We start from the raw sequence: 25,878 nt of genomic DNA on the forward strand, positions 1-25,878 counted from the left end.
GGGGGCTACTCTTGGTTGAGGTGCGAGGGTTTCTCATTGCAGTGGCTTCTCTTGTTGTGGAGCATGGGCTCTAGGCACTCGGGCTTCAGTAGTTGCAGCATGTGGGCTCAGTAGTTGTGGCTCGCTGGCTCTAGAGCACAGGCTCAGTAGTTGTGGCACACAGGCTGTGTTGCTCCATGGCATGTGAAATCTTCCTGGAACAGGGATCAAACCCGTGTCCCCTTCATTGGGAGGTGGATTCTTAATCATTGTGCCACCAGGGAAGCCTTACAATAATGTGTTTTTATTTCAGTCTTTATAAGGGTAGAGCTACAAAAACCTCCATATCTTGATTATACAGTAGAATTTAATAACCTTGGATTACTGAGTATAAGCCCATCCTTGTATAGTTCAACAGCCCCTTCTATAGTCCTCAATTTTTTTCACTTTTTCAACTCTATTAATGTCTTTACCTATTTTCACACAAATGGTTTTAAAAGTTATTGTGAAGAGGAGTTCCATGGTGGTCCAGCGGTTAGGACTCGGCACTTTCACTGCCAAGGGCCTGGGTTGAATCCCAAAAAAAAAAAAGTTATTGTGAGGATGTGGCAGTGAGTGCCACCCTCCAAATTGCTTCAGTGGACATTGCCTACATTCAAGCAGAATCTAGCTTCTAATTTCCTCCAGCAACTGAATAACAAAGAAGTGAATAGCACTGTTCCTATCCAGCTCAAGTCAATTCTTTTTTTTTTTAATTGAAGTATAGTTGATTTACAATGTGCCAATCTCTGCTGTACAGCAAAGTGACTCAGTTATATAGACATTCTTTTTTTACACATATTCTTTTCCATTATGGTTTATCACAGGATATTGAATATAGTTCCCTCTACTAAACGGTGGGACCTTGTTTATCCAACCTATATGTAATAGTTTACATCTGCTAATCCCACACTCCCAGTGCTCCCCTCCCCCACCCCCTCCCCTTTGGCAACAACAAGGCTGATCTCTAAGTCTGTGAGTATATTTCTATTTTGTAGGTAGGTTCATTTGTGCCATATATTAGATTCCACATAAAAGTGATATCATATGGTATTTGTCTTTCTATTTCTGACTTACTTCACGTAGTATGATAAGCTCTAGTTGCATCCATGTTGCTGCAAATGGCATTATTTCATTCTTTTTTTATGGCTGAGTAGTGTTCCATTATACGTATTTACCACCTCTTTATCCATTCATCTATCAATGGACATTTAGTTTGTTTCCATAACTTGGCTATTGTGAATAGTGCTGCAATGAACATAGGGGTGCATGTATCCTTTTGAATTATAGTTTTGTCTGGGTATATGCCCAGGAGTGGGATTGCTAGATCTATTTTTACTTTTCTGAGGAACTTCCATACTGTTTTCCATAGTGACCGCACCAACTTACATTCCCACCAACAGTGTAGGAGGGTTCCCTTTTCTCCACACCCTCTCTAGCATTTCTTATTTGTAGACTTTTTGATGATGGCCATTCTGACTGGTGTGAGGTGGTACCTCATGGTAGTTTTGATTTGCATTTCCCTAATAATTAGTGACATTGAGGATCTTTTCATATGCCTGCTGGCCATCTGTATGTCTTCTTTGGAGATATGTCTATTAACGTCTTCTGCCTATTTTTTTATTGGGTTTTTTTTTGTTGTTGTTGAGTTGTATGTTGTTTGTATATTTTGGAGGAGGCAGTTCTTTTTAAACCCTTATGGAGGGACAGCATGTATTATACTGTGTGTGTTTACTGAATAATAAATGACATTGATAAGTAATAAATGAATTAAAGATCCAAAACACATACCTTAACAAGCTTTTGCACATCAATAGCTTATCAAGACACTGCTTTAAATGTGTAGCTATCACTTAAAATCAATTGATGCCTTAAATAATGTAAGATTGGCAAGATGGTACACATTTCTTGAATGATGAGAATACATGATCCTTTCCATAGGAAGACATGACTACCAACATAAAGCATACTCTTTTAAGATTTTGTTACTGTTTTTTTCATGTCACACTGACAAATCCTTACCAATTCCTTGGTTCCTCTGGTGAATGTTTGCTTACAATTGCTTGATGGGTTTACAATTGTCAGCTGAGGCTACTGGAGAGTAACACTAAACTAGGTGGCTCACATAGGGAAAGAAGCAGTTTTAGCGTTGTTTGCAGTATAAACAGCCTCACATGTTCCAGGTTAGCAAAGAAACATTTGTAGTTGACTTAGAGGCAGCCATCTAATTTTAGATTTCAGGTAAGTATGTAGCAAATTTTAACAGTATGCTCTGCGTTGATACACAAAACTTTGTTAATGTGATGTTTTGTTTCGATCTTTATCTCCTTTTTAACTTACTAATGCTATTTCCTAAGCACTTGAAAATGTGGTCAGCCCAGCATTTATTAGAAATACATAGTAGAGTTGCTGGCAATGTGGGTCTGGATTTTTGCTGAATTTTGGATCGGGAAGCTTTCTTACCTTGAAACCTCTTGAACAACTATCACCTAAACCAGAGTTTAGCCCTTGATTATTTCCCGATAAGAGACTCTGGAAGTCCTCCACAGCCTGTAACACTAGTGCTAAACCTAAAGAAAACACTCAATAATTAGGTGTTAATTGTTGATTGATTTCACCCTATGGTTGATTGCCTTCCTCCTGTAGACTCAAGTGAGACTAAACTCTTGGCCACTTTTCTGATTTAGTATTTTCTTCAGTCTCGTGGATCCCAGGAGATTTTTAGTAGGTTTTGGATAAGCCAACAAGCATCTCTGACCTCCATTCTCAGAAGATGTCTGGCATTACCTCAAATCTGGATTTGAACATTATAAAGGGATGGATAGGGAACACCAACACTAGAGTGAGGCCAAGAACACTTTGTCATCTAGGATTTTTGGCAGTTTCCTAGCATGATAATTTTCAAATAAATGATTTTTTGAAAAAAAAAATCTGGTATTTAGAACTAAATATCATGTTGAATATGACACACAAATATAGAAAAATGGAGTCTTTTTTTCCCCCGTTATCAGACTTTAGGTTGGCCTTCTGAATTAATGAGAAAATGTTGAGTATTCGTGATGTCTTGCAGTGTGGGTAGCATTGTATTTTAAAGTTAAATGACTAAACATACTAATGTTTTTTTTTGTTTTTATTAACGAGTCTGGGTTGGGGCTACAGTTGAAAACCTCTGAAGCTTTACGAATCATGCAGTTTATTTAAGCAGCAAGGGTTGTACTGCTCTCAATTTTAATATATCAACATTCATTATGTATAAAAAGTTGAACACAAAATGCCTTTTGAAAAAAAAAAAAAAGACTAGAACCAAAACCTATGTAGTCCCAAAGCAGCATGGTGCTGTACCCGCCGGAAGCATCCATTTAAATTCCTGCATTACAAGGACATTCCCCCTACATTTGCAAAAGATCACAATGATTTTAATCAGGCATTTCTCACACCTGTTAAAATTATAAGCATTCTTTCGAAAAGAGAGCGAGAGAAGGCTAGAGAGAAGAATGGAGTTGTTACTCCAGAGACATCTGCAGAGGACACTACACATTTCTTCTCGCCCTGCACGCTGTACGGTAAACCGGATCTTCTGGGACGAGCTGGGTGGCCGACATTTTCCGCAGCAGGAGGTTCACACTGTCAAGGTCTGAAGGATGTGAGACGCTCGGGCCAAAGGCCAGGCGGCTCTTTACCGTCAAGTTAAGTAGCGGGGGGACCGCGCGGAACGGATCGATCTCCCTCCAGCGCAGACTGCGGACGCGCCTGCCCTTCCGCCACCGAGCACCGCCGGCCCGGCCAGCCTCGCCCCGCTCGCCGGCGGGGAGCCCGGGGCCGCCCAGCGTCCGGCGCACCCCAGGCTTCCGCCTCCCGGTCCAGCCCGGCGCCCCGGCCGCCTCTGCTTCGGGGACGTGGAAACCCCGTAGGAGCAGGGCGGGCGGGGAACGCGCGGCCTGCCACCGCTCGCTGCAAGATTCTTCCGCCGCAGAGCAAAGAGTCCCAACCTTCCCCCAGGGGCGTGGGATTTTCCACCACCCTGTAATATCGACAGACAGCCTGATGTGGATTTTCCCACCCATCTGCTTAGGATATTTTCTGAGACAAGTACCCTAGGATCACGATTTTGTGGCCGTTCGCAGAGCGACGGGAAAATTCCTCCGCAGAAAACGGGTTCCGGCCGCGAGCCTATAAAAAACGGGTGGCGCGGCCCGGCTGTCTTTCCAGTCGGGCGCTGAGGGGGCTTTCGGATCATGTCTGGTGGCTCTGCGGATTATAACAGGTACGGCGCGTCCTGGGTAGGGGTGGTGGTGGTCGGCGGCGCGGGTCCTAGGGCGCCGGAGGGAATGGTAGGAAGTGGCGAGGAGGCGGGGAGCCCCGGTTCATAGGCGTTGCCTCGGGGCTCGGTACCCCCGTGTTTCGAGAAGCTTCCATGATGGCTAGGGCTCGGGTTGTGGGGGGACAAGGGTGCGAAAGCGGGGTGGTGGAAAAGTGTGTTTTCCCGACGACGCCTTGAGATCGCGGCCGCTCCCCCCGCCCGTGGCGTGCTCGGCATTGAGGGGAAGCTGTGGCGCAGCCCGCCGTGGGTACAGTGGAACGGGGGCCCGGAGCTTTATTCGCGGCCCGCGGCGCGGCTTGGGAGCGCTAGGCGGGAGGTGGGGTGGGGGCAGGGTTCGGCGGCGCCCACTCGCCGCGGCCAGAGGCCCGATGGGGCCCGGCCGGCCGCGGGGTCCCGGCGAACCGTTGGCATGGCCTGGTCGGGCCTCGGTACGCGTCAATCACCCCGGCTTGCGCAGTGTTAGGGGCGGAGCTCGGCGCGCAGAGCTCTCGCGAGACGGTCCGCCGCCGAGAGGGGAGCGCCTGGCGCTCGGGCCTGGGGGAAGGGCTGGCGTCCGTGGGGCCTTTCCGGGCGTCCCCGGTTCCTAACCTTGAGCAGGCGCGCGGTACAGCGTGTGCCCTGCGGTACCAGCTTCCTTTGGTCGTTTGGGAAGTGTGCGTGTGCGGGGGAGGGCGGCCGGATGAGACAGGTACTGAGAGGGCTTATTCCCCTAAACGTGCAGTTCCAGGGGTTTGGGGAGAGGATGTTCTCTAACTGCAGTATTTTTGTCGGCAGAGAACATGGCGGCCCAGAGGGAATGGACCCCGATGGTGTCATCGAGGTAAGAAATGGGTGTGGAATTTGGAACTCTGGATAGGTGAGTTTGTTCACCTCGTTTATTATTATTATTTTTTAAACTTTCAGAGCAATTGGAATGAGATTGTTGATAACTTTGACGATATGAACTTAAAGGAGTCTCTTCTTCGGGGCATCTATGCTTATGGTTTTGAGAAGCCATCAGCTATTCAGCAGAGAGCTATTATTCCGTGTATTAAAGGTAAAGGAACTGGTTGGAGCCTCTTAAAAATGAATGCACTGTTCTGCATGGACCTGGACGTTTTTCCCTTTACTGTGGGAAAACTACCTTGTGGGGGACTAGCACCTATTTGTATTCCTTAAAGTGAAATGATGGCAATCATCTTTCGGGACTGACCTGAAATGAAGAGAATACTCATTGCTGATCACTTGATTATTTGGGCATAATTCATGTTCCAAATGGAATACATGGTGTGAACTAGAAGTGACGGTTTGATGTGGGGTCGGTAAATGTGTATCCTACTTTTTTTAGGGTATGATGTGATTGCTCAAGCTCAGTCAGGTACTGGCAAGACAGCCACATTTGCTATTTCCATCCTGCAACAGTTGGAGATTGAGTTCAAGGAGACCCAAGCACTAGTATTGGCCCCCACCAGAGAACTGGCTCAACAGGTATTGATAGTGTAGTTCAAAAAAACTGCTTGCGTGTTGCATAGGTTTCAGGTTTCACAACTGTGAAGAATTTAAAGCTTAGTATACATTTGTCCTACAGAGCCCTCCTTTTAACTGTCCATGCATGCAGGGAGTTTTTACTGAAAGCTAAACAGGAACTGGGTGTGCAGGTATGGTTTGCAGGGTTGTGTAACAGATTGAGAAACAAGGTTCTTTTGTTTAGGGTGTACTAGACACGATCTCGTTTTTAAGTTTGAATGCAGTTGTGCAACATGAAAACTGCAGTGACATGTTATTTGACTGTCTCAGTAGTTTGATGCATCTGTTGCATGCAGTGTTTTTAAAGCTCACTGCTATATTGGCTTTGAAGTAAAACCTTGCTGATACACCTGTATGCTTTATTAAGGCCAAGATTATATAAGTTGCAGTACCCTGTGGGGAAAAATTGAAGTAGTAACTTGTTTTAGCTATAATTGCTAATCTTTTTACCACTATTTACACTTTCTACATAATGAAGAATAATGTAGAAAATGTTTGTAGTTCTTTAACCTAGCTGACACCTGGGGCAACAGGATCTCAAGTTTGAGAAGGCACAAGATGTTTTCAGGGAAGTTTATCTTGAGGCAGTTAGATTGGTCTGCATTTTAAGCTTGTAAGTAGTTAAGTGCTGTGCATGCATTAAAGCTGTTTGCAGACCAGATATTTGCCATTATGCTTTGGAAGTTAAGTCACAAAGCCTATAATTCTGCTAGAGAATAATTAAGGCTTTTGGCTTTCAGATCCAAAAGGTAATTCTGGCACTTGGAGACTATATGGGAGCAACTTGTCATGCCTGCATTGGTGGAACCAATGTTCGAAATGAAATGCAAAAACTGCAGGCTGAAGCACCACATATTGTTGTTGGTACACCAGGGAGAGTATTTGATATGTTAAACAGAAGATACCTTTGTAAGTATTGCTGTCCAGTATAGTTTGTTTTTACTATTACAAATAAAGCAAATAGCATGCTTGAGAATCTAGAGATGATAGTATGACTGTTTTTTAACAGCTCCAAAATGGATCAAAATGTTTGTTTTGGATGAAGCAGATGAAATGCTGAGCCGAGGGTTTAAGGATCAAATCTATGAGATTTTCCAAAAATTAAATACAAGTATTCAGGTGAGCTTTATTTCACTCCCTCCTAAAATAGCTGGAGGTTAGGTTTAATGCAGGTACTGTTACAATACAACTGAAGTGTTATATTGTCGTTCCCCCTGCTTAAAACAACTGATGCATAACTATCTCTGTCTAGCACAATTCCATGCTCAGACAGAGACGCTTGGTCTCAAACATTTTTTTTCTTGAGTGTTGTAGGACTTGTGCTAAGTACTTGTGTAATGTGTGACAACGTAATCATCTTTTTAAGGTGGTGTTGCTTTCTGCCACGATGCCAACGGATGTGTTGGAAGTGACCAAAAAATTCATGAGAGATCCAATTCGAATTCTGGTGAAAAAGGAAGAATTGACTCTTGAAGGAATCAAACAGTTTTATATTAATGTTGAAAGAGAGGTAATTTGTCTAATTGTGAAACATAAGAATGTAGCCAGGTTTTTTTTTTTTTTAATCTTCTTGTATAAGCACTGTGCTAAAATTACAGAAACTAGGATCACATCTTGGTTTTTGTAATAATGCTAGCAGAGTACACACAGGAAGAAGAGTAACTGCACTAGATTGTAAAAGACTGGGGTGGACCTCTTTCTTAATGTCCAGTGTCCTTTGTCTTGAGATTTGGTGCAATATGCCTTTAGACCAATCTAATAAGTTTCTAACATGTAAGTTGGAAACAGTTAATGACTTAACTTTCTCTGAAATACTGTAGGAATGGAAGTTGGATACACTTTGCGACTTGTACGAGACACTGACGATTACACAGGCTGTTATTTTTCTCAATACAAGGCGCAAGGTGGACTGGCTCACTGAGAAAATGCATGCCAGGGACTTTACAGTTTCTGCTCTGGTAAGAGGTATTCTAACCTAGTAATGGTAATTGAAGTCTGTATTTTCATTAAAGCAGGATTTAGACTACAATATAGCTGCTAAGTGCTGTGTTGTCGTTCCCCCTGCTCAAAATAAAGTTGTTTCTTAACTATACCTGTCTGTTATACTCCCGTAGCAGCCAGGGACGCTTGGTCTCATACATATTGATTTGATTTTTAAATATTGACTTGATTGGTGATTTTTGAATTAATAGGTTTGTTAATTTGCAGCATGGTGACATGGACCAGAAGGAAAGAGATGTTATCATGAGGGAATTCCGATCAGGGTCAAGCCGTGTTCTGATTACTACTGACTTGTTGGTAAGTCTCTTTACTGCTGTTTTTAATCCACCAAAAGTTTGTTTTGGGGGAAGGTTTTTTAATAACCTTTACCAACTTTGGGCTATTGGGAGAATAAAGAGAAGACCACACTCCACAGTGAGCTATACCACTTAGTATAGTTCATTACTATTTTGTGGCCTACATTACATAGGTGTCTGGTTTTTCATTTAGAGTTTGAACACCATTATCACTGTATTTCAGGCTCGTGGGATTGATGTGCAACAAGTGTCATTGGTTATAAACTATGATCTACCTACCAATCGTGAAAACTATATTCACAGGTGAGTAGATGGCATCTTGACTTACTATTGTATTGGTAAAATTCGTATTTTGGTTTTCTACTGACTGATTTGTCTGAAAGGTAACCTCAAGTCAGGGAATTGAGTAATAGGACATAGTAACTTGGTAGGGTGTAATTAAAATTGTATCTGGGAAGATTGGTCATACACAGTGGGAAAACAGTTGTGAATGTTGCCCAGATTGTTGACTCTATACATACAGATAAGGTCGTTTTAGATCTGTTGGTCTTAGCTTATTTTTGAGCTGTATTTTTAGTGATGCTCTTGTGTCCATGCGCTTTCTTGGTGATTCCTTTGTAGTTGGGATTTTCTTGGTGTCGTCTGGTAGCAATTTGAGCAGTCCCTGGTTTAGTTATAGTGGCTTTATCCCTAAATAAATTGAATTGTACTTTGTTATATGATGTAAAAAAAGACTTTTTAAAAAATACAGGAGTCGATAGCAGCAGTTGATGACGAGATGGCGCTCAGAAACGGCGTTGACGTAATTTAGGACGTGGAATCATAAGCGAAACAGCACACTGTTTGAATAAAGAGCGAGTCGGTATTTATATTTGTTTTTCTTTTGTCATGATTATTTGATATTTTAAGATGCTCCAGCCAAGGCATTTTTGTATACTAGCCTATTTAGGTGGTTTGTATTGTCTGGTTTCTATCAGGAAGGTTAGGAAGCTGTTTTGGAGGTAAACACGTTTGAGTAATTTGAGTTACAACGTGTGAAACTGAGCAAAAGAGCAGTGATAAGTTTGGGTTACCATACCAAATACTTGTTTTCCCACTGGAAAAAGTTGTAAGTTTTAGACAATAGTTAACCTTGCAGCATTTGTATTTGCAGTTTACAGTTCCAGAAGTGCGTCGAAGTGGATTACATAACTTCTTTTTGCTTTATCCCTGGTGTTTTACATCTGTCCCAGGCTGACATCTGCTCTTGGCTGGCCCACTTTGGTATGGGCTTTAAATTCACTACCCCAAACACGATACTGTCATCTGCTTTAAAAAAAAAACAAACAAAAAAAAACCAAAACAAAGTAATGCTCGAGATATACCTGATTAAATCTCATTTTGCAGCCAGACAAGCCTTGAATCCTTTTGGCACTAACTGCAAAGGAAGATTTTTTTCTCTAGATATTGATTAGCAGCTAGTGCTCCAATTAGAAGCACGAACTATAACCTTGATAAGTAAACAGCAGCTGATGGTTAACAAGTGGATCATCATGTTCAGTAGTTCATACAGCATATGTGAGAAGTGATATATTCTAATGGCTTATTTCTCTTTCTTACACAGAATTGGCAGAGGGGGTCGATTTGGGAGGAAAGGTGTGGCTATAAACTTTGTTACTGAAGAAGACAAGAGGATTCTTCGTGACATTGAGACTTTCTACAATACTACAGTGGAGGAAATGCCAATGAATGTGGCTGACCTTATTTAATTCCTGGGATGAGATTGTTTTGGATGCAGTGCTCGCTGTTGCTGAATAGGCGATCACAACGTGCATTGTGCTTCTTTCTTTGGGAATATTTGAATCTTGTCTCAATGCTCATAACGGATCAGAAATACAGATTTTGATAGCAAAGCGACATTAGTCGTGAGCTCTTGTGAGGAAAGTCATTGGCTTTATCCTCTTTAGAGTTAGACTGTTGGGGTTGGGTATAAAAGATGGGGTCTGTAAAATCTTTCTTTCTTAGAAATTTATTTCCTAGTTCTGTAGAAATGGTTGTATTAGATGTTCTCTATCATTTAATAATATACTTGTGGACTAAAAGATATAAGTGCTGTATAAAATCAGCCAATTATGTTAAACTAGCATATCTGCCTTTATTGTGTTTGTCATTAGCCTGAATAGAAAGGCCTTTAAAATTGATTTTTTTTTTTTTAGAAAGCATTTGAATGCATTTTGTTTGGTATTATATTTATTCAATAAAGTATTTAATTAGTGCTAAGTGTGAACTGGACCCTGTTGCTAAGCCCCAGCAAGCAATCATCCTAGGTAGGGTTAAACCCCCCAGTAAAATTGCCATATTGCACATGTCTTAATGAAGTTTGAATGTTAAATAAATTGTATATTCACTTTAAAGGGTGCTTTCGTCATTTTATTATAAATTCTTTACCAAAAGATACATATTGGATATATGGTTAACAATTCTGAGTTAACTGCTGCATCACAGTAGCACAGAGGCTGATCAGCTGCAGATGTTCATCAGCACCATCTGCTAAGCATTTATCAACTTCCTACAAGAAAATGAAAGGTTACGTAAACAAAATTTCCCTTTAAGGTGTGTTACTGTATGCTGTGTGGAAATGTAGAAAATGTCTACTTACAGCAAGTTTTTCTGTAATAATGGACTTCTGCTTATCAGAGAGGTTATTTTCTACAACCACATCATGAAGCTGATTTACAAGTTGCGTTGCTGCATGACCCTCGTCTATTAAGTCCTGTAACAAAAAAAACTGATTTTGGTATGATTCCCCTCCCCCCTCCCCCACCCTCTCCAAGGTTAGTGAAGTCGCTTCACCTTTACCACAGCTTCTAACTTGTCAAAAGAGCCACTCTGACATGCAGCGAATACTCTGTCAACTGTCTCAGCTGGTATTACCTAAAATAAAGAATTAAGTTTCTGGGTGAAGACTTGTTTCTCTGCCAAGCCTGTGCCCACTGCCTGGTGTTGCATGCTTGAAGTAGCATGTGTCCTATAGCACAGAACTGTTACCTGATGCATACGAGTTGGGAGGGCAAAGAACTGAGAAAGGGTCAGCTTTGAGCCTTATGCTCCAGATAGGTGATCCAGAAAGCTACTGCATCCAAAATACTCTGATCAGTTCTGCAACCAGAGGGATGCATTTATTGATTTATCAGAACTAAGCTTTGGAAGTAGTGATCCTGAGGTGAGCCCTGACAGGACGAAGACAAGGGTGTGGTGCAAGAGAGTTTTGTAAGTTGGATGTGACACTTTTTCATTTATAAGGATACCTGTTAAATCTATTTTAACTGCCACATGCCTGCCTGCCTGAAGTATTCTGGTAACTCCTATAAACTAAACAGTCACATTCCCTCAAAGTCCATGTTAAAAATTGCTAATGTGTTTGGAGGTGGCACCTTTGGGAGGTGATTAGGTCATGGGAGTGGAAGCCTCATGAATGGGATTAGTGCCCTTATAAAAGGCTCAGAGAGCTCCCTTTTACCACAAGAAGATACAGGGAGGTAAAGGCCATCTATGAACTAGGAGTCTACTGAACTAGGAAGTATGTCCTCAGACACTGAATCTGGGCCTCCTATGTCCTCAGACACTGAATCTGGGCCTCCTGATCTTGGATTCCCACCCTCTAGAACTGATATTTTTGTTTAAAAGCCACTCAACCTATGGCATTTGTTACAGCAGCCTGAAGAGACTAAGACTGCTTATAATAAGCATTCCACATGTATATATTTGTTGAACTAAAAATTTTCTAAAAGCCACAAAAAAGCCGATTATAAAGGAATTTCAGAATATCCAGTGCTCTTACCCCAGCAATGTCTGTGATCACTTTTTCTGTGACCTCCTTTCCACCTGTTAATCGAGTAGCACTTTGAAGAAATGTGATGGCTTTTCTTAGGTCTCCTTCTGACACTTTAACAAGATAAGCTATTCCCTGAAGAGAAAAAAGTGGCTTTCTTAAGCTGTTAATGGCCAATTAAGACGAGTTTAATAAAGCAAAGCACTGTTTTAGCCTAGAATAGGTAGAATTCATGTAGACAGCAGAGAAAATTCAAATTATGGTTATTACGGTTAAATTCTGTTATAGTGAATAAGGGGCCTATATATTCTATGACTGTACCAGAATTTCATCATACCAAATTAGTTCTTGCAATGGAGTACCTTGTCATTATGCAGAGATTTGTAGCTGCAGAATTTGCATTCTATGCACGGAATCTGCCTCAGCTTTGGGTCTTTGAAATACTGACAGATAACAGACTTCTAACAGCAAAAGGCAGGCTGAACCTGTAATTCCTAGCCCTGTCTTTCATTGAGTTTAACTGGCCTGAAGAACTGGCATCAGAAATTGAAGCAACACATTTGATTTTCAGGAAGGGCCTCTTCACAGGCATTCATCAAAGAAATTAATAATTTACAATAATTGTAATAATAATTCGTAATTACCTCATTGCTAACTTTGACATGTTCTTTATCAGCGATGTCTAGTAATCGCTGCTGTTGAATTTTATCTGACAGAGGTTTGAAGCGGAATTTAGAACACCTAGAGGTCAGAGGTTCAATTATTCTGTAAAATAGCGGAAAAAAATAAGTCAGTGTCTAATGAAGAAACTCACCCAAAGAACTCATTTTTATCAAGAACAAAAGATTTGACAAAGGAGAAACTAATGTAGCCTTGAAACATTTAAATTTTTTCTCTCCCTATCTGGGGCTATCAAAACAAGGCTGCCTAGCATCTCCCTTAGGGCGATACACATACCGACTGACATAGTTACAGATGAGACAGAATCGGGTGGTTTTAGACTCTTTCTCCATGGTACGTCTTAAAGCAGCCTGAGCAGCTGAGGTCATAGAATCTGCTTCATCCAGAATCACGATTTTAAAAGGAGGACATGGCTTCCCGCTGATTCAGAGAAACACACAGGAGTTACAATTCACACATCATTATCACAATCTAATTTTAGAACATTCTCATCACCCCAAAAGGAAACCTGGTGCCCATTAGGAGTCATTTCTCTTCTCTCCCAACCTTCCCAGCCAGAGGCAATCAGGAATATCTACTTTGTTTCCACAGATTTGCCTATTGTGGACACTTCATATAAATGGAATCCTATATATATATTGTCAACATAATATGCTGTCTTTTGTGATTGACTTTTTCACTTAATGTTTTTAAGGTTCATCCATGTTGTAGTTTATCATTACTTCATTTCTTTTTATTACCAAATACTATGGCAAATGGATGAATATACTACCTTTCATTCATCCATTCTTCAGTTGATGGATATTGGGTTGTTTCCATGTTTGATTATTACGAATAATGCTGCTGTGAACATTTGTGTACATGTATATGTTTTAATTTCTTGTCAGTATATATTCTAGGACTGGAATTGCTGGGTCATATAGTAACTATGTTTAACTTCTAGAGGAACTGCCAGACTTTTCAAGATGGCTGCACCAGTCTACATTCCAACGAGCAATGTATGAGGGTTCCAATTTCTCCACATCCTTGCTAATATTTATTTTCTTTTTGATTGTAGCCATCCTAGTGGGTGTAAAGAGGTATTTCATCATGGTTTTGATGTGCACTTCTTTAATGGCGCATGATGTTGATGAGCATGTTTTGATATGCTTATTGACCATCTGTATATTTTCCTTACAGTAATGTCTATTCAGATCCTTTGCTCATTTTTAAATTGGCTGTCTTTTTATTATTGAGTTCTAAGTTCTTTATTCTTTTTTTTTTTTTAATTTATTTTGGCTGTGTTGGGTCTTTGTTGCTGCACATGGGTTTTGTCTAGTTGTGGAGAGCAGGGGCTACTCTTTGTTGTGGTGCGTGGGCTTCTCACTGCCATGGCTTCTCTTGTTGCGAAGCATGGGCTCTAAGCACATGGACTTCAGTAGTTGTGGCACAAGGGCTCAATAGTTGTGGCTCGTGGGCTCTAGAACTCAGGCTCAGTAGTTGTGGCACACAGCCTTAGTTGCTCCGAGGCATGTGGGATCTTCCTGGACCAGGGCTCGAACCCATGACCCCTACACTGGCAGGCAGATTCTTAGTCACTGCACCACCAGGGAAGCCCCAGTTCTTTATTCTTGATCTAAGTCCCTTATCATGTATATGATTTATATATAATGTCAATCCAAGGTAGATATCAAAAACTGAGTCATTCACTTTCTACAAATTCCTAAGTGTGCTCTGATATAAATTTAATTATATGCCAAGTACCAAAAATTTAACCTTGGAACTTTGCCACCTAAGGAGTTTATGTAGTTGACTAAACATCCCTATTGAATTATTATTAATAATAACTCCTCTTTCTCTCTTAAAGTGTCCCAGTTTGGACAAGGTTTTATATTGTCACCCTAACTATGAAATATACACTGAAGCTTAATATATATGACAGACTTTTAAAAAATAATAGCAAAAATCAGGATTTTTATTATGAATGTACCACCAAACCATCACATTTGATTAATAAATACTCCTTAGACAAAATATTGATTAAAAACCCTGGACAGCTAAACACCTTAAAATTAGTTACTATAATGGAAAGGTCATTTCTAGGTTTAAATAATTTAGATAAAAATATGATCTAACATGAAAAAGAAGTTGAAAATTTGACAGAAACATGTATTTTAAACAAATACAACAACATGGTATAGAGAAGGGAAGGTGAAAGCTTACTTACTCAGAACGGCTTCCTGACACAGTTAATTGGGCAAAATTTTTCACTTTCTCTCTAACCACCTGTATTCCACGTTCATCAGATGCATTTAACTCAAGAACTCTTAATCGAAAAAGTTCAGGCCTGTGTCAAAATGAAAAAAAATTATGAAACATCATAGAGCATATAAGTAACCCAGGTTTAAGCCATATTTTAACATTTGTACATTTTTCAGTAGTTTAAAACACACCTAGTAAACAATATGGATAGAAGGTACACAATTAATTCTGTATTTTCTCTTTTGCAAAGGCATACATTCTGGCTTTTTCCCATGCATTTAAAAAAAAAGTAGGTAAATGATATTCACATAATGTACTAAATTTTAAATCAATTTTCCACTTTGGACTGTATCAAGCATCTTGCCATATCATGATAAACAGTGTAAAAGCCATTTTAATAGCTATCACTTTCCAACCTAAGACTGTACCATCGATTACTTAATTTACTTAACATCCTTCTATTGTCAGACATTTCAATAGTTTTAAATATGTTACAATTTTAAATAATGCTGCTATGTAGCATATTTTGAATTATTTTCATAAAGCTTGCTATAAGGAAAATTACCGGATCAAAACACGAACATTTTTTTTTAAGTGAGTTTAAAAAAAAATTATTGAAAGTAACTCTGTGCAGGAACATCTGAGAACTCAGAAGAAAATAACACCTGGCACACTCTGCCACACCACTGTTTTGAATACTTCCTTCTAGTTATTTTTCTATATATTCTTTTGATAGAAAAAAAAAAAACGAGTTGGGATTTTGTCTTTATTCTTCCTAAACAGCATGATATGCTACGCATTTTTCTGTGGGTATAAACATCTAGAAGGCTCTGTGCACGTATTTTCTAATTTAAAATCACATATACTATTAAATGTGGAATTTATAGTTAAGTCCCTTTAGGTCTATCAAGACAAACATTATTTTCAAAAAAACATATTTTACAAGTTATATAATCTGGACTAACCTACTCTAGAACTAATAATAAACTACACTTAACGGTTTCACTATGACCACATTGGTTCAGACCGAATCTAAGTGATTGAGTTATAGAATAACCAATAAAGCTCTTTTAAAATTTCCTTGAGAAAACGAAAATTGCTGTCAAATAAAATACTAGGTTCAGAGCACCTTCCCCTTTTGTCTTCACATTTCAACAGAACTAATTATCCTTACATATTTGGTGGTTTCAGGGGCATCTAATTATTTTCATATGCAGGATCTCAGATATACCCTTAGGCCATATGCCTGATATTAAATTCTGGATAAATTCAAGATAGCCTTTGTTATGTTGGTGCATGTTGCACTGATATCAGACATGAGCTGATACATTCTTTTAACCTTAGGTAAAGAGCTCCTCTACTACAACAGCTGGCTAAGCCCAGACAGTCAGTCTAGGAAGAGGACCCTTAAGAATGTGGCTCACAGAGATTTTCTGCTATACCTGGAATAATACTGCATCAACTACCACACACTCTGCTTACACTTAGGATACTGCAGGCCAAGAAGCTGGCCAGCCACTCCAGAGACAGGCTCTGGCAAGTTCATAGCATGAAGGAACTCAAGGAGTGGTGCACATCAGTAGCATCAAACAGCAAATTCTACGACATGGATGTGAACATGACCATTAAAAGTGATAAAACTATCAGCAACACTGGAGACAGGGTCCTCTGGTTTCCAAAATCATAATGAAAGAGTTAAAGTGATGAAAAAAACCACAAGGCTCCTTGTAGTACATTCAAACACTTGAACAAGGTTCAGAATAAAGGTTACAGAAGATTACAGGCAAGTTAATTTACTGGAGGGGAGGAACTGGAAATGGGCCCACTGGATTCTTAAAAAACTCAGAACAAAAATAAACCCAACGACCTCACAGAAAAACCAAATGCAAAGTCTTAGAGAAAGAAAAGCAGTACCAGACTCTTAGTGTCAAGTCTTTAAAAGAGAGAAAGAGATTTCAACTTACCCGAAGAGTTCCCTAGCTGCTGCCAAAATAGTGGATGTTTTTCCAGTTCCAGGTGGCCCGTAAAACAAGAGATTAGGTAGCTGTAGAAGTTACATTTTATGTTTTAAAAAACTGTATTCTGGCACAAATGGGTGAAAGTGACTGAAAAATGCCTATGGAAGAGTACAACCACTTCCCTAATAGGGCATATATGTTTGAATACAAAGATTACTTAATGTAACCGGTATCATAGCAGTAACAGTACTAAATCCTGCTTTTTCACAAACACTATCATTTTTCCCCAAGATGTCTTTCTAATATCTTAAACTGAATCAATATTTATGATCTACACCTCATCTAATACTTAGATGGGATTTTCAAAGCTGGAATTAAAAACTTCTTATTTCTGAAGGAAATTCCAGACTTCTGTCAGTTTCCTATCCTACACCTAGGCTCAGGACTGGGCAAGTTTTTACATTTTATAAAGATGTCAGTTGCTTCAAAAGGGACATAAACCAAATTGGATTTGGCCAATACTGAGGAAAAAGGAGTGAAAATGGCATACTGAATGAATTATTCTCCTTTACTCTTTAGAGTTAAAAAAAATTACTTCAAGTTTCAAAAAACTTTAAGTCTGCAAAGAAACACAAATGATTAAACAAGTGGTTAAAGAAGAAAGTTCTGAGTTCAGCCTCGTAAATTAAATGGTATAAAATCAAGAAGTGGATCATAATCCCGCTACATTTGCCTAAAGAGTTGAGAATTCCAGCAATTAAAATACATCATGTCCCGCAATCTGTGTAAATATTACCATGCAATTTAAATTGTATATTATTATAAAATTAAAAGCTAAACATATTTGGATCAAATCCAAACAAATACTGGTAAAGAAAAAGATTTTCAACAGTTTTATAAATATAACTTCTTTCAAAATATATACTGTTGCAGTGTAATTCCAGGAAGAGAACAATTGCAGCAAAAATCAAAGAACCTCTAATTCAAAGCAGCCAGGTTGAGAGGAGGGAAGAAAATCTTGGGAATAAAGCAAAAACCACATCCCACTTTCTGTCTGCAACTGTTTCCCTTCCTCCACGAAGCTCTTAAAACACTTTATTATATATTTATTAATTTTAAATTGCTAATTCTTCATACAGGTTTATCTTGTCTCTGAATTAATCCAAAATGCAAGTCACTCAAGGACATTTTATCCCACATATCACAGCAGGGGACATGATGCTACAAGCAGAATTACATGCTCAATTTTTTTTTTTGTATTGTAGTTCAAACCAAATCCTAAAATTAGGTGAGCAATCATACTTTCAAAGACTCTTTGACTCTTCCTTACAGTACCTATCATTACCTATAATTCTCTTATTTATTTTGCTTACATGTTTATTCTCTGTCTCTCCCCCCACCAAAATAAAAGCTCATGAGCAAAGGGACCCTGTCTGTCTTGCTCAATCTCTACTTGAGTATCATATAACAATGCCATAGGCTAGAAGAGATGATCAACAAATATTTGAACTAATCATCCATTGTACAAATAGTAATCAAGGGCCTACTGTATATACAGAACAGTATTTGAAGGGGGCCGGAGGCCATAAAGGAAGGAAGAGAGTGAATAAAGTCTTAAATCTCCCAAAGACTTTAGACAGCATCTGCTACTCACATCAGCTCCTTCTAAAGACTTTTTTAGCACTGCAACCACTTCTTCCTGGAAAGCAACTTCATCCACACATTTTGGGCGACTAGAGAAAAAAAGAGAGAGAGAGAAGTTATTTAGTATATTATAGTAGCCACAGAAGCCTCTCCTTTTGCTAAAATACCAATGATAATTCTCTCATATCAGTAATGAAATGAGAAACTTTCACAATTGGATGTGGAAATCCCATCCATATTTACTTTAGGCAAATACATACTGAGCAATGGAGTAATTTTTCACTTTTCCAGATGCATTGTTTGCATCTGTTGTGCTTACAAAAATTATGCAAAAGGATTTTATTTTATAACATCACACATGCCAACTGGTTCAAAATGTAAGGTGAATACTTGACTAGAAAGTAATATTATGTTTTGACAACATGCACTTAAGCTAAAAAGGGAGACCTATTTAGCAACCTCAAGATAGGTAACAATTTTGGTTAATACAATTACACATTACTATGACGTTAATTGGTTAATACCAATTTCTTCTATCATCTAATCGCACAAAAAAATGCATAACTATTCACTTCATTGAGGGTTAACAAAATAACAAGCTTAACCAATATGAAGTATAATTTTTGTCTTACATCGTTAACTAATGATGTTAAACTAAGTTATACTCCTAACCCTAAGTTAGGCTCTGTGCTTAGTTAACTAAACAAAAGCTCTTCTTTGATTTATACTTTTCTAAATAATTGGGCCAATGCCAGGTAGATATTTTATGTCAGATAATATCTTGGAAAACCAGCATGTGTGTATATTCACATTTTTTTTTCAAGATTTATTATTTATTTATTTTTGGCCACGTTGGGTCTTCATTGCTGTGCACCAGCTTTCTCTAGTTGTGGCAAGCGGGGGCTACTTTTCATTGTGGTGTGCGGGCTTCTCAGTGTGGTGGCTTTTCTTGTTGTGGAGCATAGCCTCTAGGCGCTCGGGCTTCAGTAGTTCCAGCACGTGAGATCAGTAGTTGTGGCGCATGGGCTTAGCTACTCCAAGGCATGTGAGATCTTTCCAGACCAGGGATCAAACCCGTGTGCCCTGCATTGGCAGGCAGATTCTCAACCACTGAGTCACCAGAGAAGTCCCCCAGTGTACATTATAAACCAGGTTTCATATTCAATACCTGCAGGGTCCAGGCAGATAACAAGAGTGAAGAATGCGAGTGTAAGATAAGAGGCACTAGTAGAGACTATGGTGAAGTGAGGAACATATGACCTTTCCAAAATGAGTAGTATTGACGTCCATCTAAGTGTTTTCAAGTAAACCTCCCTGAGAGGCTAAAAGTCTAGATTTTCCCCCCTTGTATAATTTATTTAATGAAAAGATTCTAGACTTTTATGTGAAATTTCCCATTTTTAAAAGCATTGTTAGTGCCAGACAAAACTTATGAGGGCCTTATTTGGCTTATAAGTAATCTGCAATCCTTTGGTAATAACTGAGGGTACACCAGGGGTTACAACTACTTGTTATGATATCACTTAGCTGACTGAAATTTAAGAGCCACTTCAGGTGCTGTTTTTGCCAAAAACGTATAAGCAAAAACTCAACAATTTCCAGCTATCAGTAATGAAAAAACAGATTATTTTGACTTAAGTAGAACTCCTAAGAGCTTATAGTCACCTTATAGAAACTTTGTTTTCTTCACTGCTGTATCCCAGCCCCCAAAACCATAGACCTGAGTTACAGAGGTCATAGTTCACCCAGAAAATAAGTGAATTCAACTAGATTATTCTAAGGTACATTTCAGTTCCAAGGTTTTAATGATATATAATTGGGTGATTTTCAAGGCAACACTTAAATAAGGCAAATCACCCTCCTCTTAAAAAAAAAAAGTGACCAAAACTGGCCAGAGAGGTAATTTATTAACTATTTCCACAAAAACACAAGTGTTCTTACTATTTTTCCACCCACGGAACAGGTTTGGCTTTCTTGTTCTCTCCACTACTTCTGGCAGTGGCAGCTACTCCTCGGTCCTTAGTCAACGGTGGTTTAGTGCTGATAGATGTGCCTTTTAGAAATGCCTGCATGGTAACTTCACCCTGACCAGGTGCAAGATGGCAAAGGAAAAACTCATTTGAAACCATCATGAGGAAGTACAGCCTGAAAGCACACTTAACCTTGTGCAAAGACATTCAATAAATACTAAATGAAGGACATCACCCCATGATCTAGCATCCTCTGAATGCATTCTACTGAGGACTAGAGGGACAGAGGCCAAGATGCTGAAAAAACTTAAAATCTACTTACAGTGAGGGAGTTACAGAACAAAGGAGTTCCAAACTTTTTGATAAATATGATGGCATTAATGGCCAAACTGTACATGGGTCTCGACAGTCTTTTCAGTCACGGGCCTAGCTCTAGCTCAGACTCTGGAATGGACTCGGCAGTTAGGAGCAGCACAGGACCACAAATGAAAACCTTCACTTCTCTTGGGCCTAGAGCGCCACTCAAGAACCTATCTTACTGGCAGATCCGGTGTCTGCCTTCAGAAGCTTCTGTGGGAAGGGGAGAGGGGAGAGGAGACACTGTCGTTAAAATGGAAACATCTGTTTTTCTGATAGCATACTCATTTGAAGAAATCAAAACAATGCAGAAAAGCATGAGGAGTTTTAAAGATTCAAAATTTCACCCAGAAGATAAGCACTATTAACATTCGGGTAAACATTCTCCCAGGCAGCAGAAGGCTGTTTTAGGGATAGTTTGTCTGAAAATCCCCAGCACCAGTGGCAATTCTAGTTTTTTCACTGCTGTGTCTCCAGCACCTGAGATTTGGTGACTGAATTACCATGTCAAACTCAGTTTTCCCTTCTGTAAAAGAAACTAAGGCCCATTTCATAAGGCAACTGAGTCAAATAAAAGAACTGTGCAAACACATAGCTCTGTGCTTGGCAGATGGGTATATAATCAATAAATAAAATACATTGTTAATATCTGTAAATGACTAAGGTTTTTTTTTTTTGTTTGTTTTTTTAATTTATTTTTTGGGGGGTACACCAGGTTCAATCATCTGTTTTTATACACATATCCCCGTATTCCCTCCCTTCCTTGACGCCCCCCCCTCGAGTCCCCCCCACCCTCCCTGCCCCAGTCCTCTAAGGCATCTTCCATCCTCGAGTTGGACTCCCTTTGTTACACAACAACTTCCCACTGACTATTTTACAGTTGGTAGTATATATATGTCTGTGCTACTCTCTCGCTTCGTCTCAATAACTAAGGTTTTTAATGTCATTGGATTACTCCATCCCTGCCACAGGCGCCACACAGTAATACCGCCCAAAGCAGGGCTCTGAAGGATGCTGGGCTGGGCCACCCATACACCAAGGGGCGCGCAAAAAAGGGGAAGACACCACTTGCACTCGAGGGCGCAGGGGCAGAGGAAGACGAAGGAGTAGAGGAGGCATCGAGGGCGCAGGAAGGCGAAGGTAAGCCTCACAATTTCTCCGGCCGGTCACCTGTTCTCCCCGGCTCCCCGCGCGTGGTCCCGGGCACCGCCTGGGCCTTTCAGCCGCTCGTCTCGACAGCGAGGACACCGCCGCCTCGTTCCTCAGGTTTCCGGGACAGGGAAAGGACGAGGTGGTCGCGAAGTCTTAGCTCCGTCCGCCAAGCTGAGATTCTGCGGCTCAGGAAGCCCCGAGCGGCCGGGACGGAGACGCTTCCAGGGGCCGCGGTCAGCAAACGACCCGAGTTCCCGCCACCGAACGGCGGCGAAGGGCAGGCCGGGAAAACGCCGCGCGTCACGCGTCACTTCCGGTGCGTCGCGCGCGCCCCGCCTTAATGGAGCCGTGTGCGCCTTCTCCGTGGGGCTCAAACTGATGAGCCCCGCGGGCTCTCGCTGCGGCTGCCTGGGAGTAAGTGTGGAGGCGTAAATAACGCTCCACCTTGTCTCCGCGCAGCCCTCCGACTAGAGGCTGCAGGGCAAGGGAACTTGAGAGCGGCCGTCTCGAGGAGACGCTGGGGCCGCGGACTCGCGTGCTCGGCGGACGGGGGCGGGGGGCGCTCCGCGGGCGCTGACCGGCCGGGGCGGCCGAGGAGGGACGTGTGGGCTGCGGATCCCGGAGGTCCACTCTCTTTGTGGGCAGGAGCCTGCAGAAGCTGCACCGCGCTGTTAATTCATTGGCAGTCAAGGGGCGTGTCACTGGCATTTCTGCGGCGACACAGTTCGGCGTGCCACCTGTTTCACCCCAAAGAGGGACGGGGATTGGGGAGGGTGGAGTCTGTCCTTTGCCAGAAGAGCGCGCCCTGAAGGTCCCTGTCGTCTCCCCCCGACTCGGTCGTCGCGGAGCGAACCGTGTGCGCTTTAAGGGCGGAGACGTCTCAAGAAGATAACCTTTCCTTTCTTGCGCTTTTGGGTGCCTGTGGCGTCTCTCTCTCTCTTGGTGTCTGCCCGCTGGTGAGAGGAAGGACCTTGCTGTGCAGCTATGGTCAGCTAATCCCAAAGCCCTGCCCGGAAATCTGGTAGTGCAGACGCTCGAAAGATACAAGATGGATAATGTTCACGCCACCAGAGTGCATGCAGTGTGTGCTCTAGGCAAGTGATTGAGGCCACCCTTTTTATCTTTACCCGCTGCTCCTAATTTTCCCTAAATGTTATTGAAATCTGGCCCTTTCGAAATGCCACCTTCCAGCAGGCCTTTACTAATTACCCTAACCCACAAGGTTGATCTGGGGCTTCTCCAGGTGAATGACTAAGTTTTCTTTGGCACAAACTCAACATGATACTCGTTAACTTTACACGTTTATTCATTTGTCTTTTCACAAATGCCCACGGAGTGCGCATACACTGAGGTGCTGTATACAGCAGAGAACAAGCTGGAAGGTCTTGCCTTCAGGTAGCTTTACAGCCTAGGAGAGTGACAGTGTGATTTCTTATGCAGAGGAAGTAGGGGGCTCTGAGTACATACATCCCAAGCCTAACCTAATCCAGCGGTTAACCAGATTAAGGATGCTTTGTGCTACTTTTTAACTCCCATGGGTTGGGCCTGGTACCATCTCTGGACAGTGTAAAAAGCACACAGTTTACCTAGCTGGTCACTGGTTTACATTGTCAAAACTCATCAAAATGTACCCAATGTTTTTACATTTTATTTTATGGAAATTATACGTAAATAAGGTTTATAAAACAAAGATCTGTGAAGGTAGGTGGTATTCATTTCCTACCTAAACAAACACTGCAACCACACAGAGTGAGATACAATCACATTTTACAAAGAAAGAGACTCAGCCTTAGATGGATGAGGTTAACAGCAAATAAGAAACAAAGCTAGAATCCACATATAGGACTGCCTGACTCTGGAGTTAAGGCTTGTAACTAGTTACTAGGCAGGTCCAAGGCTGGCATAGAGGTACCTTTATCCTAAGTAGAAGAAGGAGACCTAAATGGTAGCCTGTTTAGGCAATTAGTTTAGAAAAAGTCCCATGTTCTTTCAGTATAGTCAGCCCTATGATAGGGTAAAAGACCAGGTGATTAGAGGTTGGGCTGAATTTCAGCCTCCACTTGCCCCATTAGCTGACCATTCCATTCTTTTTTTTTTTTTCTATTCCATTCTCGAACACAACTACAGGTAGCATCCTAACCCAGGTATTTCATGAGTTTATGTGTGCATCGAGTACTGTCTCTGTCACCAGAACAAGACATTTATATATGTCACTATAAAAATACATAACATTTTTTGTACTATACATGGGTGCTCATGTGATTAAACCAGTTAATAAATTTATAATAGCTTTTGTTATTTTTAATGGATATGCATTCAGTTACTATTATGGTACCATTATGTGGAGATTTGTGAAGTTTTTCATTGTTAAAAGAGGGCTTTCAAAAGTTGAGTACAGCTCTACGTAGTATGTTGCCAAGACAGAACTGTACCTGGATTATGATTTATGGGTCCATTAGAAAAGGAAAAGACTCTGATGAAAAATAAGATTGCTGTCAGGAGTGGGAAGAATTAAAATCATTAAATTCAGGAAATGCAGGTATAGTGTGCCGTCTTTCAGGTGTGCCACCTTTCAGGACTGAGACTCACTCCTGTAGCTGCTAGGACTGTCAACAGCTGACAGCTCTCAGCTGAGTGCTCTCCAGCAATTGTCCTCAGCCAAACACAGCCTCTTTGCCCAAAGTCACTTTCCTTCCTTGCAGTGGCCCACCTCCAAGGACAAATCTAGGAGGGTTATAAAGGCTAAGCCACTTTGTCTCATGTGGCACAACTCATGGATTGTCCCAGCCACAGCCACAGATCTCTGTGCACTTGCATCACAGTACAACCTATGCCCAGTCCTGCTTCCCTGACCCCTTTCAGGTGTTGGTCTTAAGGGTACCACCTAATTAAAAACTTACATGCAAATTTCAAAATCTCAGAATCTGTTTCCTAAGGAATCCAACCCCTATGGTTGGTACAAGAAGTGGTCCTAGGGAAAGATTCTAAGGTGAGATTTTGAAGTTGGATCAGCTTCCAGCATTCTGGTAATGAGAACCCCGTCTTCGGTGGTGGTGGGGACTGAGAGCCCCTGGAATGGTATGGCAATTATTAAGATGTTCACCAGTGGCAAACTGGAATGCGATGCCAGTGGAAGGGAATGTACCAACAGATGCAGTATCCCAGATATTTTAGGAAAGAGCAATTGTAAGAACTTTGGAGTTGGATGGCCATGGAGGGTGGTGCTCATTAATTTATTAAATGAAAGGCTGATGGTGATTAATTGCCAATTTCAGACCAAGTGTGAAAGCCAAGAGGATCTATTTGGCAGCTTATAAAATGATTCACATATCCTGCAGCCAGAGGGCAAAAAAAATCTGGCGCTGGACCAAAAAACTAAATTTTAGGAGTATCAGAGTTCCAGAGAAGTTTAAATTCTCAGCCCCACCAAGTCTGCCACATGAAGGTCAAGGCCTTGATTGGGAAAAAAAATGGGATGCTGATACTTGAAGTCATCTGGGTTGATGCATTTGAAAATCTTAAAATTCCCTATTTCCCTAAATGCTTTTGATCTACAGAAGTAGCCCATTTTTCCCTGTTAGAGGCTGATGCTCATCTCTTGGGGATGTATGTATATGCTTGATAATGTAGAGGCTTCTGCCTTGTACACATGTCTCCCTTCCCCGCTCCGTCTACTCCACCACCAGAACGATAGCCAGGATTAAGTCACAATGTAGCCCACCTGCAGAAATGCTGGGATGGCTACAGGTAGCAAAGGACTATAGGAGGAGCTGCAGGACTGGGCAACGTGAACTGGCAAAGCAGGGGAGCATATATGGGACTGAGCTGGATGAAGGGGAACAGAATACACAGCTGGAAAAGGGAGATAAACGTACAACACAGGATTTAATAGCTTAGCAAAGACCCCAGGTAATAGTATTTG

General features: G+C 41.1%; 2 protein-coding genes and 5 non-coding genes across 13 annotated transcripts; 6 read left to right on the forward strand and 1 right to left on the reverse strand.

The window, feature by feature from the left end:
• Positions 1–4,161: 4,161 nt before the first annotated feature.
• On the forward strand, positions 4,162–10,535 carry EIF4A2 (eukaryotic translation initiation factor 4A2). 4 transcript variants are annotated; one of them, XR_009054275.1, is made up of 12 exons: positions 4,162–4,282; positions 5,114–5,159; positions 5,243–5,375; positions 5,667–5,806; positions 6,586–6,754; positions 6,855–6,964; positions 7,212–7,355; positions 7,666–7,803; positions 8,054–8,143; positions 8,366–8,445; positions 8,894–9,004; positions 9,746–9,886. XR_009054275.1 is itself a non-coding variant. In XM_057738568.1 (11 exons), the coding sequence occupies exons 1-11, from the start codon at positions 4,254–4,256 to the stop codon at positions 9,888–9,890; spliced, it is 1,224 nt and encodes a 407-aa protein (XP_057594551.1). In that variant the 5' UTR covers positions 4,162–4,253; the 3' UTR covers positions 9,891–10,535. The 4 variants fall into 4 exon arrangements, 2 of the variants coding, with proteins under 2 accessions (XP_057594551.1, XP_057594552.1); XR_009054276.1 differs by having other exon boundaries at positions 8,894–9,000; XM_057738568.1 differs by lacking the exon at positions 8,894–9,004 and having other exon boundaries at positions 9,746–10,535.
• On the forward strand, positions 5,497–5,565 carry LOC130856238 (small nucleolar RNA SNORD2). Its single transcript, XR_009054529.1, has one exon. It is a non-coding gene; the product is annotated as a small nucleolar RNA SNORD2 (small nucleolar RNA).
• LOC130856204 (small nucleolar RNA SNORA63) lies at positions 7,012–7,138 on the forward strand. The gene has a single exon (XR_009054496.1). It is a non-coding gene; the product is annotated as a small nucleolar RNA SNORA63 (small nucleolar RNA).
• LOC130856235 (small nucleolar RNA SNORA81) lies at positions 7,410–7,588 on the forward strand. Its single transcript, XR_009054526.1, has one exon. It is a non-coding gene; the product is annotated as a small nucleolar RNA SNORA81 (small nucleolar RNA).
• Positions 7,855–7,986, forward strand: LOC130856203 (small nucleolar RNA SNORA63). The gene has a single exon (XR_009054495.1). It is a non-coding gene; the product is annotated as a small nucleolar RNA SNORA63 (small nucleolar RNA).
• Positions 8,171–8,309, forward strand: LOC130856220 (small nucleolar RNA SNORA4). Its single transcript, XR_009054512.1, has one exon. It is a non-coding gene; the product is annotated as a small nucleolar RNA SNORA4 (small nucleolar RNA).
• RFC4 (replication factor C subunit 4) lies at positions 10,534–22,226 on the reverse strand. 4 transcript variants are annotated; one of them, XM_057738570.1, is made up of 12 exons: positions 21,975–22,226; positions 20,770–21,017; positions 20,419–20,561; positions 18,488–18,566; positions 16,840–16,919; positions 14,841–14,960; positions 12,911–13,054; positions 12,598–12,718; positions 11,963–12,088; positions 10,975–11,055; positions 10,781–10,894; positions 10,534–10,690 (listed from the first exon to the last, which is right to left on the reverse strand). In XM_057738570.1, the coding sequence occupies exons 2-12, from the start codon at positions 20,842–20,844 to the stop codon at positions 10,595–10,597; spliced, it is 1,179 nt and encodes a 392-aa protein (XP_057594553.1). In that variant the 5' UTR covers positions 20,845–21,017; positions 21,975–22,226; the 3' UTR covers positions 10,534–10,594. The 4 variants fall into 4 exon arrangements, with proteins under 4 accessions (XP_057594553.1, XP_057594555.1, XP_057594554.1 ...); XM_057738572.1 differs by lacking the exon at positions 20,770–21,017; XM_057738571.1 differs by lacking the exon at positions 10,975–11,055.
• Positions 22,227–25,878: the final 3,652 nt, after the last annotated feature.

The sequence above is a fragment of the Hippopotamus amphibius genome, chromosome 6 (assembly GCF_030028045.1).
Source record: "Hippopotamus amphibius kiboko isolate mHipAmp2 chromosome 6, mHipAmp2.hap2, whole genome shotgun sequence".
Classification (NCBI taxonomy): Eukaryota; Metazoa; Chordata; class Mammalia; order Artiodactyla; family Hippopotamidae; genus Hippopotamus; species Hippopotamus amphibius.